At 38.1% G+C, this 15965-nt stretch overlaps 2 protein-coding genes across 4 annotated transcripts in view; both read right to left on the reverse strand.

Moving 5' to 3' along the window:
• Window positions 1–383: 383 nt before the first annotated feature.
• On the reverse strand, window positions 384–3683 carry LOC128209151 (membrane primary amine oxidase-like). Its single transcript, XM_052913050.1, has 2 exons — window positions 3640–3683; window positions 384–3195 (listed from the first exon to the last, which is right to left on the reverse strand). The coding sequence occupies exon 2, from the start codon at window positions 3171–3173 to the stop codon at window positions 711–713; it is 2463 nt and encodes an 820-aa protein (XP_052769010.1). The 5' UTR covers window positions 3174–3195; window positions 3640–3683; the 3' UTR covers window positions 384–710.
• Window positions 3684–5564: 1881 nt separating this feature from the next.
• The window catches only part of LOC128208275 (eIF-2-alpha kinase GCN2-like), a 44942-nt gene continuing 34541 nt past the window's right edge, over window positions 5565–15965 (reverse strand). For all 3 annotated transcript variants that reach the window (XM_052911791.1, XM_052911790.1, XM_052911792.1), the window contains 7 exons: window positions 14670–14756; window positions 14394–14488; window positions 9938–10112; window positions 8850–8954; window positions 8586–8638; window positions 8048–8116; window positions 5565–7700 (listed from right to left, as the gene is read on the reverse strand). In XM_052911791.1, the coding sequence (XP_052767751.1) occupies window positions 7637–7700; window positions 8048–8116; window positions 8586–8638; window positions 8850–8954; window positions 9938–10112; window positions 14394–14488; window positions 14670–14756 (648 nt within the window). In that variant the 3' untranslated portion in view covers window positions 5565–7636. The remainder of the gene's footprint in view (window positions 7701–8047; window positions 8117–8585; window positions 8639–8849; window positions 8955–9937; window positions 10113–14393; window positions 14489–14669; window positions 14757–15965) is intronic.

Raw genomic sequence — 15965 nt, forward strand, 5'->3', positions numbered from 1 at the left:
ACACGTTAACTGAATATAATTATATTTATTCATATACAATATAACGTAAGTACTTAGAAGATGTGCTATTGTATAAGTCTAAATTAAATGTCTGATCTGTTCTGTTAACTTCTCATAACTATGACCTAATAATGAGTTCAGCGTTATTAAAACTCCATCCAATCTCTCTCAATGTTCAGAATGTTTATCAATGCAAGGAGTATTCAGGCATTAAATAGTTTAAAAAAATATGTACTTTATATTTATAGTATTTACATGCGCATATAAAATAAAAAAAAGTCGACATCATCCTTTTCGTCTGCTTGACGCGCTTGATAACATTTTCAGCTGTCGCTTTATAATGGATTGAAGAGCATAGGTGCACAGACCAAAACAAGACTTCATATATACAGAAATTTAATTATAATAAATATTTGTTTGCAAAAGCATTGGGTTGAAAAGATTCATAATTGAGATATTCGTACATTTTTCAACTGGCGCGTAATGCAGTAATGCATAGCCATTTTATGCTAGATCAGTGGTAGAAGTGACCCCTTATATATACAAAATAGGTTAAAGGTCACTAAATGTTTTACAGGTCATTTGAAAGCAGGGGCTCATTTCTAACAAATCACTGTAGATGATTACCTAGATAAAAGCAGTTTCAATGCATTTAAAAAAAAATAAGTTTCACAAAAGTTAACCAGCCATTTTAAGTCGCTTGATCATTGTCAATCCGTTTCCCGACACTTTCTAAAATCCGGCGGTGATTCGTCAAGTCCGTACTCGCCAGTGTATGTTTGTGGAACATCGAAGATTTCCGTCCGGTCAAAGAAGTTATACGGCTTCAGGGTGAATCCTGTTTCCACCGCAACCGTCATCGGGACATCTTCTGAGCTAGGAATGTGCACGAAACCCACGGTTACCCAGGCAACCAAGTCCTCGTTAACAATATTTTCGCCATCCAGTATTCGACTGAAATCACCTCTAGGAGAATCCAACCGGAAGCCATCGAATAATGAGTCAAGGAACTGTTCGCTTTCTTTCCGCTTTGAGACCGCACAATTATACTTTGTAAATGATACAGCGCCGAGGGTAGGATGGGAGTCCACTTGTGTTTGGGTGGATGTTGCCATTGGTGAAATCAGATAGCCTCGCTTGGCGCCCCAATGGTTTCTATAGTTTTCATTCACTATAGTCCAGTATTTGGGCTCCAATGGATTTGCCTTGTAGCCACTTTCCGTCTGAACTGTTTCGTATTCAACATATTGAGTAACATTATATCTAAAGTAATCCGGTTTCTTGCTCACAGTTGGATTCATTTTCTTGAAAGCGTCCACAACATCTCCTGATTTTAAGTGAATCACCTCGAAACTGTTATTTGCGTCGACCACATCCATATCAACCTTAAATCCAAATAGATGATTGTGAATCAATCCCTGAGCAAAGTCAGAAACCCTGAACCCAAACGGGTCCCTTGCCTCCGGGCTGTCGTCTGTGTTTTTATTACCGTGGTTTGGGTTTTCGGCATCCCAGAAGGCGGTCTGGATGTGGCCGGTGGCGACAAGTTTGGTCTGCAGCTGGCCGTTTAGCTTGAAGTGAAACTCTGTGATGTAGTCGTAGTTAACGATGGTCCCTGGTATACGTACGACCAAGAACGAGTCGCGGAGGCCCCCCTGGTAGCTGTTTGACTTGTGCCGCCAGGCCGGACCCTCCCCGTCACTTTCAAAAACACAAATAGAGCGACTGGTGACCGCTTCACCGCTGTAGTAGTCGTAAAATGATGTTTCTAACAGGGTACCGTGTTCCGGGCAATCCACGCCCTTTATTGTTCCGGTGTAGTAACCGATGCCATAGGTTGCGTCCGTGTAAAATGTATTCGACCGTTCAAAACTGTCGCTCCCGTACTGTAGCACTATGTCATTAAGGGATATCTCATAAGCAATTTTGTTGTTCTGAAATCGAACATCAAACAAAGCTGGGCCCCGCATCATCCGAGTGGTTATATCAAATTCCCAACCCATCCAATTTATACGGTGACCTTTGATTGTATATCGCGGTCCTTTCGGTTCATACGTCCGCGGTGGAGGCATGTCCGCGTGCACTCGGAGTGGCCGAGACGTATCCCTGCCCACAGTAAATCGCTGCACTAGCGTGTCCCTATACCCCGCAGGTAGTTTTACTTTCCGTATGGTCCCTGCATTGTAGTCATCAAGTAGTTCCTGGGCGGTGGAATAAGGCCCTTGGTTGAGGTAATGGATGTTGTAGATGGTCCATTCACTTGGAGTTTGGCTTGTTGTGTTAATGTCTAAACTCAGTGGAAGCATGTCAAGTAAGTGATAGTCACCAGAAACGTAGGCAGGATTAAATAGTGCGTTCAGATTAATTACTCTTACATCATGGTTCAGGCCTGGCGGACCATTATATGGCCACCAAAACAGCTCCCCACCATTGAAGTCGGCACCATCAAAGCTTTCCTTAACAAGCGGTTCTAACACTTGCTGTATTGGTTTAAGAACCTCCTCCATTTTAGCTATCTCCCAAAAGTTAATAGCGCGGGCAGTGAACGCATTTTCTCCCGCAGAAGATAGTTCTGTCAACTCCATACGTGTGGCCCCATTAAGCGGTCCGACGATGAACTCCATGACATCCGGCGGGGACGCTCCACCCCGCACCACTACGGCCTTAGCGTGCCTCCCGGGAAACCGCCCATTACGATCCTTGTATTCGAGCACATCTTTCTTAGGAGGCGCATGAATGTCAATCCCTGTGATGTAGTTTGATGTGAATGTCACATTTCCGCCAATCACGTCTGTAACAATACCTTTAGAGATCAAGAAGTCCCTAACAGTCTTCATTTCCGTGGAACTCAATGGGGCAAATACTTCTTGCTCTGTTTGCGGTATAAACGGGTTACGTCTAGGGCACACCTCGCAATCTGCTGACTGGTCTGAAGTGGTGTGAACAGGGAGGGTGGTCGTCTGCTGGGTGGTTCTCGCGGTGCCGCCGTCTTTTCCCATAACACATTCAACTGTGACGTCATCACCGGACGGTCCACCGTGATAGGCGTATATCCCGATAAATATTCCGCCGACGACTCCGCCGGCAAATATTAAAACACCTGCGAAAAGGAAGCAGCAGACGTCGCGAGTACGCAAGCCCTTCTTCTGTCCGCTCTCGTCCAGACCGTACATTGTCGTTTGCTTTCGTTTCGAACTGTAAAATAAAGTAAAGGCGCTGTCTACTGACTTATTTCTGGTCCAAACGTTTATCAAAATAGTTCACAAAAACTACATTTGTTTGTATGAGACAGACGTTATTCAGGGCTGCAAAGTAATTGTTTGAAATCAGGAAATAGTCGAGTTTGGAATTCGCATTACCTTTTCATTGTATTTTTCTTAAGACAATTATTGTTGATTTTTCATTACAGCAATACGATTGTAAATAGTCTGTCATTAACGGAAATTGCCTCTACACGAGGTCATGGATATTTTCAATGCTATTAAGTAAATATGTAATGAACTAAGTGTAGAATATAAATGGGTTATGATCGAACTACATTAAAGATTTATGTATGAAATAACTTGTTTTCTTTCACAAACCGTGTAATAAAGTGAAGTTAAAGATGTAAAGAGAAAAGGAAAAACAAAGGTGAAATACCTTTTAGTTTAGTGTCCAAGTTTGCACCAATGACTATGGTAATGCGTTTACCAATTTATACTCGGTTTTTGGAGAGCTTGCAGAGCGTGAACATGATATATTTATACTTGAAACAGGCTTGGTTATGCGTGCGTAAATAAAATTTCGCCATGGATCATTTGTATTGAATTGGTCATTCGACGCTCAGACGAGATGAAATAAACATCGTTTTAAAAATTGTCAAATTTTCTCTGACTTTGAATGTCCATATACGGAATCTGTGTGGCATACATCATGTTTTAATCCTGCCTCTTTTCAGTTTGGCTTTTATTATAACATTAATGATACATTAATGTGGTGTTTGTAAATATTTGTATATCAGTTTTAATAGTGCTGAGGAAGACGACCGCAGTCTCGTATGTACGAATCGTATGTAACAAGTGTTTTTATGGTAACATTAGTTTCGTTTCAGTTGAAGCAATCATTCAACGTTGACATAACCTTACCTCGTTGCACCTCCATGGAAATGTTTTGAACGGATGAAGCGGCGTAAACGTTGTACAACAATCTCATTTCGTAACTGTTCTAGTTCAGACTTAAACATTGAAGATGTTCGACATTGTCAGGTAATAAGTTGTTTATATATAGGGCTTCTGTCTCTTTAACTAACTCAAATTCACCCGTATTTTCCTTTTCTTTTAAAAACCTATAAAACGATATTGTTCTTTTCTCTTATTTCCATCAATGGAGTCTCAAGAAAAATATTGGTCATTGCTAACTAGTTGTTCATCCCAATTTTCGATAGTACCTATGTTTTCAAATTGGTATACTGGAACAGCATATTGAATCGTAACTACTGAAATGTGCATATCATTAGTTACAAAAAGGTGTATTATCTTTTCATTATGTTAAAGATTGAAATAACTGTTGTTTCATAAATAGTTGTGTTTTATTGAGTGTCTGTCAGCGTGTATATGTTGTACATTGAAATGACTTAAATTGTTATGTTAATTAAACATGATGTGTATAGAATAATTATATTCAAAACATCAATAGTTCGGAATGATTCTTGTATAAGAAAGTAAAGTGCGATGCAGATGTTATATGATTTACTTATTCATTTTTGTATTTATTTAATAGAAGGCCACATTGTAAATATGATGTTGTTATGGCTGAACCCGTAATTGCGTCATGTGTGTATACCTTCTCTAAATAAAGATATTATAATAATAATAATAATAATAATAATAATAATAATAATAATAATAATAAAAATAAAATGTATTGTTGATCAAGTAGAAGCGTGTTATTCAAGAGACCTTTCCCCGCGTGTGTGTGATATTTTCAAAGTTAATGTCAAGATAAACAATAGAATGATCCGACCTGTAGCTCACATCTATATCACAATATTGACCTCGGCAGTTATAAGACAATATCTTGACAATGCTCATCACAATAACATGAACAAAATAGTTCCTTTAATGAAAACCTTTCCATGCTTACAAATACCTGTTTTGGTTTCAAACCAGTATTTCTAATACGTTTACATTGAAAAAAAAACCCATATCAATACCTAAACCAACATCTATCGGAAAACAAAACAGAACTACTGTTATACTACTCGGATAATATTAACATGTCAGTGGATATTGAATACATGTGAGTGACGGTCATTCAGAGAGCATCTAAAGTACTTTATCAAGTAGGTGAAAATTTATTTTTTTGAACTGTAAGGCTACATTTCTCAATCAAGAATTAACAAACAAGCATTTTTAACCATTTTGAAAACAATGCATCCATGCGATAATAAACTAGACAACCAACATTCTGCATGGTGTTGTATAAAGTTGAATAAATTTTGATAAAAAAATATATATATATTATTCAAAATAATATATGACTGAGGTCACTGGAGTCTTTATCAGGAAAAATTAAGAGTAAGAACATTGAATAATTTTCATTTTATTCATTATTTCTCTTTTGTCCAAATGTATTCAGAAAGTTTACAACTAAATGAAGTGAACATTATATTACATATGATTCTATTTCATATTACAGTTTAATAACATCCTTCAAACATATTTTCTACAAGGAAAAAACCCACATTTGTCAAACTAAATTAACAATAAATTGTTAACAAGATCGCTGTGTAACCAAAGCTTGTTGAACTTAAGAAGATCGCCATGGAACTGTTCATCTGTTCTTGTATTCTATTCAAACAAGGGCATAACTTTACAATCATTATATCCAGAGTTATTGGCCTTACAGTTCAGATACAAATAGTCTCTGGCAACATGTGTACCAAGTTTCATTTGAATATCTTTTAACTGTTTTTGAGTGAGTGTCCAATGTTAAGCTTTCACACGAAGACACTGACACAACAACAACATCAACTTGGCTATGAACATTGTTTCGAGTTATGCCCAAGGCTAAACGAAACCAGGAACAACAACACTAAGGCTAAAAAAATCCAACTTTTTCTTCAAAAACAGACAAGCTACACACATGATGTTACCTACATTGCACCATGCCCCCTATAAAGCTCTAATGATTCTTACATTTCTTCAATGTCATCTTTGATGAAGCATTTTGGAATATGAAACAAAATATCTAATATTTAGTCTGCATGTATAGTTAACAGTAACTCAATATATATATGTACAAAATATTTCTTTTATAAATACTGATATTCACTTTGAAACACATATTTTTTGTTTATGTTTGACTCTTCATATAGCACTTCAATAAACAATGTGTACATGTATATAACTATATATGAATGAATAAGATCACAGTTTTTGTCAATGTGGAGACTACTGGCACATTTGAAATGATTGACCTAGATCTCGGACTGATCACACTTTATCCTTGATAAAACTGATGCGTCATCAAAACACATTCAAAACAGTGTGTCCTGCATCTATAACGATGAACTAGTCCTAAAACTACAATCAACCAACAAGCACTAAAAGCTTTTGATCTAAAAGCACCAGCACATTACTAGCATTTAAGAAATTGAATTAAAACATTAAAACATACAAAGATGACCATTAAACATTTTAATTTGATCACTCCCTGGCAGAGTTCCTAAGATCCTGGGTCTCTATGGTCTAAGCATCTTAAAGGTCTGAGAGTCTCTAAGGTGTGAGGGTCACTAAGGTCTGAGGGTCAATAAGGTGTGAGAGTAACTAAGGTATCAGGGTCAATAAGGTGTGAGGGTCACTAAGGTGTGAGGGTCACTAAGGTGTGAGGGTCACTAAGGTGTGAGGGTCACTAAGATCTGAGAGTAACTAAGGTGTGAGGGTCACTAAGGTGTGAGGGTCACTAAGGTGTGAGGGTCACTAAGGTGTGAAGGTCACTATGGTGTGAGGGTCACTAAGGTGTGAGGGTCACTAAGGTGTGGGAGTCACTAAGGTGTGAGGGTCACTATGGTCTGAGGGTCACTAAGGTCTCAGAGTCTCTAAGGTTCAGAGTCTCTAAGGTCTCAGAATTATCAGTCTCTAAGGTCTCAGAATTATCAGAGTCTCTAAGGTCTCAGATGGTATGATGGTAAAAGTATCTGTTACAAATAACCTGTTTTATGATCAGATACACATCTTTAAGAGCCTGAGTCTCAAACTCTGGGCCCATGTTCACTAACATATTGAGCCTGAATGTTTTATCATTTTTTGATTTATTTTTTTATAATCAATGAAAACCTATTATTTGGAACAAATTCAGGAAGCCTAATCTTATATGCTCAACTGTGCAATAAAAATCAGTTTGGCATTTTATAGATTTAGGACGTAAATGAAAAGGAAATGGGTCAAACTTCCATCCTAGCACTTGGCAAACATCTTTGTGCATAAGCCAGGGAAGGTCTTTGTTTTGCAATTGCCCTGGCTGGTCAAACATGTTGTCCATCATATCAGCAGAAGACAGTTTTTGTTGTGAGAAACCCCTTGAAGGTTGTATTTCTGCCAGTGAAGGTCGCATTTTTGCCCATGGTGAATATTGTTTTTCTGGCAAGGGTTGCGGGTTAGGATGTGGTGAGTAGCTTCACTCTTTCATCCTTTATACTGTACATCACGATACAGGTACACCTACAGGAAGACAAATATGTAAGGAAACATGACATCATCAATATATAAACAGTGAAGTGTTGGTTATCAGTCCCAGTTCTTACAAATTTAACTGTAAGGAAAACTTTCCAACTATCACTTTGTTAACTAAAGGTAGAAATATTGAACAACAGTATGGAAGTATACAATAAGTGGAGGAAATACCTACAATTATGTTTACTGTTTAAATGAACCATACTATATGTCCTTAAATTGTTACAATAAAAGTGAAATTCACTATTTAAACACATCAGTAGCCCTGTAATTGAGTGAAATGGTTGTCCAGCCATGTAGAATGGTAAATGACCAGTGATAACAGTCACACTTACTTGTCTTTGAACACCAGCTGGTGGATGTGGTCCATTATTTTGCTCATGTACTTTTTGTATCGAGGCAATCTGCAGGAAATCAAGCATATACAATCTAGGTTCAGTAACACTAAAATATTGAAGATAAAAATTCAACTACATTTTGTATTGCAACTTGATATGGTAATAAAAACCCATTTTCTTTACAAATATAACTTAAGTCTTTAATACATCTAGTGAGACAAAAAAGTGCTCGGAGTGAATGGTAACACTTAATGGTTGTAATTTTTCATTGAAACAAGGGGCATAACTTAACAATTTTTAAAGCTCTACATGTGCGTTACTTCTCTGGCAACATGTGTATCATGTTGATTTCAATGTCATTTTGAGTTAAGTGAAGATTAAAGATTTACCACATAGGCACCAAGTCAACATATGTATCTCTACTTGACTTCCTGATGTTCTGAAAACTGTTGAGCTATAAATCGAATCTTCTTCTGAAGAATCCTATTTTATAATATTTCAGTATCATACAGAACCTTTTTAAATGCATACATACTTTTCAACAATAGCACCAATACTACTTTCAAATGCAGACTCTGAATTATCAATCTGAAATGAAATTAATTTTGATAAGAATTATCATCATTTTGAATTAGCACAATCACTTTACAAAAAAACCTCTACACTGTAACATTACAGTTACCCAAAACGATTTAATGTTCCTCGTTCAATGCATCATTTACAGTATAAATTGATAATTATTGATAATGATAAATTTATCAAAAAAGCGCAAATTCATCTATTCCTCAAGTATACATACGTCAATGAATGCGGTGATGATTTTGATGGCGGACAGTGACATCTCCAAGGCAACAACCTCCAGGCACTTGAGCCAGGGGAAACACAGCGTCACCCGTGACACAATCTGTAGATTAATACATGGTAATAAGACTTTAGGAACGCAGTCATCTTTTTTTTTATGCATATGCCAGATCACATGATGGTTGACCCTAAATGTGGGGGTGTGATGAAGTAGGTACATGTACATGAGTTCTGCTCATGAGACATACAACAAGTTTTGTGTATGACCCCGAGATGAGTCCTGCACTTTATGAATCAAAGAAATGTGCCAAGTTATTGTTCAATCTCTTCATGCATGACAATGTAACTGTGCATAAACAGAAAAAGCCAAAGGACAGACAGATGCACAGATAAACAGCATAATTTTAACATGCTCATCTTCAGGGTCGTCAGGGGCATAACCTCTGCATGACAAGATTACAGCCCAAAAAGGAATGCTTTTTCTCTATAAGCTCATATGCATCAAACCATAAAGATTAGCCTATAAGTGTGACCTTGACCGCTGGTTGAACAGACACATTGCCTTTTTATACCTTAAACATGTGACATAATTTTAAAATCTCTCCTGGTGCGACAAAATTAAAGCCCAAACATGAACAACTTTATCAAAGTGCATATATGCAGCGTTCCATAGTTATAAATCTATGTTTGACCCTGAATTTTGAAGTAGGGATGTGGGTCTTGCACATGCCACATTCCCTTTATGTACCAAATACATGTGCCAATTCATTTTAAAATCCCTCTGTGTATGACAATCTTAATTTCAATATGCCCACCTTCGGAGGTATAAAAAAAAGAGCAACAGCTTGTTGTAACTTTACACTTATATTGTTTGGTGTTAATTTTTACCTGTTTTTTTTAATGCCATTATTTTTTTTAATCAGCTAGCATTATTACACATGAATAATTAAATAATTATCAAGAATTTTGTCATTGGCCACTTTGCAGCACTTTCTATATGAAAGTGTACCAAATGCATAAAACAGCATGATTCTTTTTAATTTAAAGCACGCATGTTGCTATGCAACACCAAGTACATCTTGTCACCTGAGCCTCATGTTTCTTCTTAGTGTTGGAGGCCATCTTGGTGTTTGCCTCCAGTATGAAACTGAAGTTTCCGGAAATGTTTCCTGACCCTGACTGGCTGAAGATATCCTGGCCGGATGAAACATGAGGGAAGGACTTGTTGCTGCCAGAACCAACAGCACTGGGCTTGCTCTCACTGAAAAACACAAATATTGTAGTGGGCTAGCTCTGGCCCTACGTGTATTACAGTTCTGGCGCGGACTTTAGGCTGACATCCGGGTGATAAGTCACAAACAACTAGAACTGTAAGCCAAAGGCTAACGAATACCACCCAACCCTTCCCTGTGATATTCCAAAATGAAGGTGGACGGGTGAATTTGGCAGTCTGCCAACCCAATTTCTGTTTACCCACCCCCACCCCCCCACACATGAGTACCAAGGAAATAATACAGGTGTAAAAAATCACATATACAAAGGTTCACATAATGGTCATGGATATCCATGGATATCTGAAAGTTTGTTGTTTCTCTCATTTTCACCATAAAGGGGTCATGACTCCTGGCAGGATATTCCAAAATGAAGGTGGACGGGTGAATTTGGCAGTCTGCCAACCCAATTTCTGTTTACCCACCCCCACCCCCCCACACATGAGTACCAAGGAAATAATACAGGTGTAAAAAATCACATATACAAAGGTTCACATAATGGTCATGGATATCTGAAAGTTTGAGATATATTGAAAAATGACAAAGGAGTAGGCTACCAAAGCGAATATTACCCCACTCCCACCCACCTCAGGGGAGATAACAAACCTGTTTCTCTCATTTTCACCATAAAGGGGTCATGATGAAAAATGACAAAGGAGTAGGCCACCAAAGCGAATATTACCCCACTCCCACCCACCTCAGGGGAGATAACAAACCTATTTCTCTCATTTTCACCATAAAGGGGTCATGACTCCTGACAGGATATTCCAAAATGAAGGTGGACGGGTGAATTTGACAGTCTGCCAACCCAATTTCTGTTTACCCACCCCCACCACCTCCCCCCCACACATGAGTACCAAGGAAAAAATACAGGTGCACAAAATCACATATACAAAGGTTCACATCATGGTCATGGATAGCTGAAAGTTTGAGAAAAATATATTGAAAAATGACAAAGGAGTAGGCCACCAAAGCGAATATTGTAACAAATTTAAGGCCTGTATGCACCTAACTTCAGGACTTTTGATGGTCTTTTTAAGGACAAAATCAATTAAAGGTCTTTTTAAGGCCATGCAAACATTCTGATTAATACAGGTGCACCAAATCACATATTCAACAGTTCATATCATGGTCATTGACATCTGAAAGTTTGAAAAAGATTTATAGAAAAAATGAGAAAAAATGACCAAGGATTATAGGCTAGACAAAGCTGTATAATTTTTGCCTATTTTAACTTATTCAGGGTCCATAATTGGAGACATGATCATGTGATTCCAACCACAATCACAGGGGCAAATGTTCTCACCATGGCTAAAAGTTTGAAAAAGATTCATTCAAAAATGACGAAGGAGTAGGACGAACAAAACTAATTTTACCCAATTTAACTCATTAAGGGGCCACAACTCCACTCAGGATCATGTGACTCCCACCAAATTCATGGAGGCAAAGGTTTACATCATGGCCATTAATATTTGAAAGTTTGAAAAAGATTTGCTCAATAGCTTCAAAGAAGAATCCTGGACAAAGCTAATTTTGCCCAATTTAACTCATTAAGGGGCCACAACTCCACTCAGGATCATGCGACTCTGACCAAATCCACGGAGGCACAGGTTTACATCATGGTCATTAATATTTGAAAGTTTGAAAAAGATTTGTTCAATAACGACAAAGATGAATCCCGGACAAAAAAAAACGGACGGACAGACGGACAGACAGACAGACGGACAGACGGACAACCCGATTCCAGTATACCCCCCCCCAAACTTTGTTTTGGGGGGTATAATAATAACCGTTAAAATATTTATTCAGTTTACTATGTTAACATCAACAAGAAAGCATGCATGGTAAAACCGTCATTTTGAGAAAGGTTAAAATGTTGTTATAGTTTATGACTAAAGCAGTTTTATTTCCCTGTCAATCAAACACTAAAACATCAAACGCCTTAAATTGATAAAATGTTAATAAAACCTTAGCAAAATCTTATAAATTACTTAAACGTTGTAAAACGGTTCCACTTATTATTTAACTAATGTTCTTTAATATTTCTTGATTCTTTTATGCTATAATTACTTTGAAAAAATGCCGAGATGTTAAACGCAGGCTTCCGCCACGAAAGAAAACTGGAGAACTCCTGAGCAAAAATCTACGCTCCTTATATATGCCTGATGCAGACTATTGCATCGACTCGTAGATCGACACCAAAAAAGCGCATCGACTACAGCTGATTGATCTAGGAAAATGCGATCGATCGCCTAAAATTGAATCGACTAATAAAACTTTGATCGGTCTAAAAATAGAACCGCTGAAAATATGGCTATTAAGATAGTTATGCTAGAATATACATTTTCGCCTTAAGTTTTCAGGGCTAAAGCAAAGCAAATTACAATACAAGGTAAAAATTATCAACCTCATGAGTTTAAACTTCGCGGTTATAGCAACCTTGGTAAAAAGGATGTGACGTAAATGTCAAAAATCAATGAAACAATATGGCTGACTATGATATTGCAATAAGTTGCTATGAAACAGACAAAATTACGTGATATTTCTCATGTTTTAAAAGTAAGAAGCTTATGAAATGAAGTCTTATAAGTCTGTTACACAATATAGCTAAGTTGCTTGCATGTTCTAAATCGGAATATACGTTGGATTAGCAGGAAACAGTAAACGAAATGCCGGGTGGGGTATTTCTACAAAGTAAACTCGTGTCTATAATTGGGTTTAAAATTAAGTTACCCCATCGCGGACAACAACAAATTTGACATGACAACTGTGAGTACTTTGATAATAACACTTTCACTTAATATATATGTACAGTCAGTGTCACAACACCGGGGCACATCATCATGTACTCTGAAAGTATATCATGTTTGCCTACATTTTGGTATGTGGGTATGAGTATAAACATGTACATTGTAGAAGTTAAGGATCATACCTTACATTTTCATACCCAAAGATAAACCCCCCAGCTTAATGTGTTCAAGTATGTATTTCTTAAAAAAAAACTGTTTTGTTTACTTTAATGTCGAGTGAAAACATTTGTTCATATATGTATCACTTTATCAATTATAGAGGATCCATAAACAAACTGCCTTCAATGGGTGTACACTTCGTCTTGTTTGATTTCCTCCCTTCCCCTACCTGTCTACTGTGTATTTCCCACTCGACCCCCTCCCTCCCCCTACCTGTCTACTGTGTGTTTCCCACTTGACCCCCTCCCTCCCCCTAACTGTCTGCTGTGTATTTCACACTTGACCCCTTCCCTTCCCCTACCTGTCTACTGTGTATTTCCCACTTGACCCCCTTTCTCCCCCTACCTGTCTACTGTGTATTTCCCACTTGTCCCCTTCCCTTCCCCTACCTGTCTACTGTGTATTTCTCACTTGACCCCCTTTCTCCCCCTACCTGTCTACTGTGTATTTCCCACTTGTCCCCTTCCCTTCCCCTATCCGTCTACTGTGTATTTCTCACTTGACCCCCTTTCTTTCCCTACCTGTCTACTGTGTGTATCCCACTTGACCCCCTCCCTCCCCCTACCTGTCTACTGTGTATTTCCCACTTGACCCCCTCCCTCCCCCTAACTGTCTACTGTGTATATATCCCACTTGACCCCCTCCCTTCCCCTACCTGTCTACTGTGTATTTCCCACTTGACCCCCTCCCTCCCCCTACCTGTCTACTGTGTATTTCCCACTTGACCCCCTCCCTCCCCCTAACTGTCTACTGTGTATATATCCCACTTGACCCCCTCCCTTCCCCTATCTGTCTACTGTGTATATATCCCACTTGACCCCCTCCCTTCCCCTACCTGTCTACTGTGTATTTCCCACTTGACCCCCTCCCTCCCCCTACCTGTCTACTTGGTATTTCCCACTTGACCCCCATCCCTTCCCCTACCTTTCTACTGTGTATATCCCACTTGACCCCCCTCCCTTCCCCTATCTGTCTACTGTGTATTTCCCACTTGACCCCCTCCCTTCCCCTATCTGTCTACTGTGTATTTCCCCTTCCCCTATCTGTCTACTGTGTATTTCCCATTTGACCCCTCCCTTCCCCTACCTGCCTACTGTGTATATCCCACTTGACCCCTCCCTTCCCCTACCTGTCTACTGTGTATTTCCCATTTGACCCCTCCCTTCCCCTATTTGTCTACTGTGTATTTCCCACTTGACCCCCTCCCTTCCCCTATCTGTCTACTGTGTATTTCCCATTTGACCCCTCCCTTCCCCTACCTGCCTACTGTGTATATCCCACTTGACCCCTCCCTTCCCCTACCTGTCTACTGTGTGTATCTTCTGCTGTAGAAACTCCACCAGGGCACTGACAGCCACGACCTTCTCTGTAATCCTTTCCTTCTCTATTGTTCGAACCTGGAGTGGGAGGATATCAAAATATAATTTTAAATATTAATCATTAATAGAAGAAATACAATTAGGGCCGATTACAATACGTAGCACAATTTAACTTTATCTTCATGCCTCAGCATAAGACAGACTGTCAAAAAGATCAATGTAAACATCACTTTTCTTTCACGCCCGCACGCTTTCTCACCTTCACAGTAGATCCTTCTGTATCCTTCAATATGACCAGCTGGGAGATTCCCTGGGCTCGGCAGAAATCCTGGATCTCTTCCTGACCCTAATAAACACACAGCATCATTTATATGTACAAGGGTACTTAGAAGTTATGTTGAATTAAATAACATGCTTGAATATCCCATTTTACTCAAATCTTCTACGTGAACATAATCTACTACACATGAACTTTTCCTAAAAATTGATGTAGCAATGGAAAGCAATGTAATTTTAAAGTATGATGATGGAACTGAGCTACCATGTGTGAGGTAGGAATGTCAGAAGGGAGAACATTTACCATATTATTCTGACTAAGACAATTGAACCTAGAAAGGGCCTTTACCAGGTATAGAGCAAATCCCAGGGCAATAAAAATAAAGGTGTGGTGTAATTGCTGGACATATATAAATGAAATTGTGGTAAAACTTATTAATCATTTAATCAAATTGTTGTCATAATTATGTTTTCCTATGTATAGTTTCAAAGACAGGCTTAAAGGGCATATATATAATACTGGAAATGATGCTTCAAGTAAAATGTGTCAGCGCCTTGAACATGCACAAAGAGCAGACTACTCTGACGGTTTTAAACAATGGATAGAAGGATCAGAGAAATGCATATGTGTACATGGTGGCATATTATGTTGGCTTATAACAATGCAATTTTTGTATCTATTGCGGGTTGCATAAAATCTATATAAAAAAAACCTTGTATACAAAATATTGGAGATGTTTTGACTGCTTGTCTTGAAAAAGACATGTTTGAAAGCCATGACTTTTAAGATTAGTGTAATGCGACAGTAATAAGAAATGTGGCGCATCGTGCGAATTTGGGCCTTCAGACATAAATATTACAAATGAAATAATCATAAATGAAAATGTCAAAAATAATGATTTTGTCTATGTTATCAATTTCTTCCAAACTTCTTTCTTTTTAAGGTTTGTCATTGGTGCATCATTTTGTCGACGATTTATTACCATTGGTTTACTCATGTTTCCATAGCAACCATGAATTTTGTTCCGAATTATTTTGACTGCATTCATAGTCTGTGTTTAAATCGGCACAATGTGTTAAAAGTACAAAAATTAATCATCATTTCTTTCTTAATTTATGTTCCTTAAAGATTCTGTGTTAAGAATAATGTTCTTTCGTATCAACCTTATGTGAATGATGTCAAATTTAGTATTCAAAATGCGCAATACATGGTCTCACTTGTAAACACATATCTTACCCAATTGAAGTGATATCATCATGAAATGTTCAGAATTACTTC

The sequence above is a fragment of the Mya arenaria genome, chromosome 11 (genome assembly GCF_026914265.1).
Source record: "Mya arenaria isolate MELC-2E11 chromosome 11, ASM2691426v1".
Taxonomy (NCBI): domain Eukaryota; kingdom Metazoa; phylum Mollusca; class Bivalvia; order Myida; family Myidae; genus Mya; species Mya arenaria.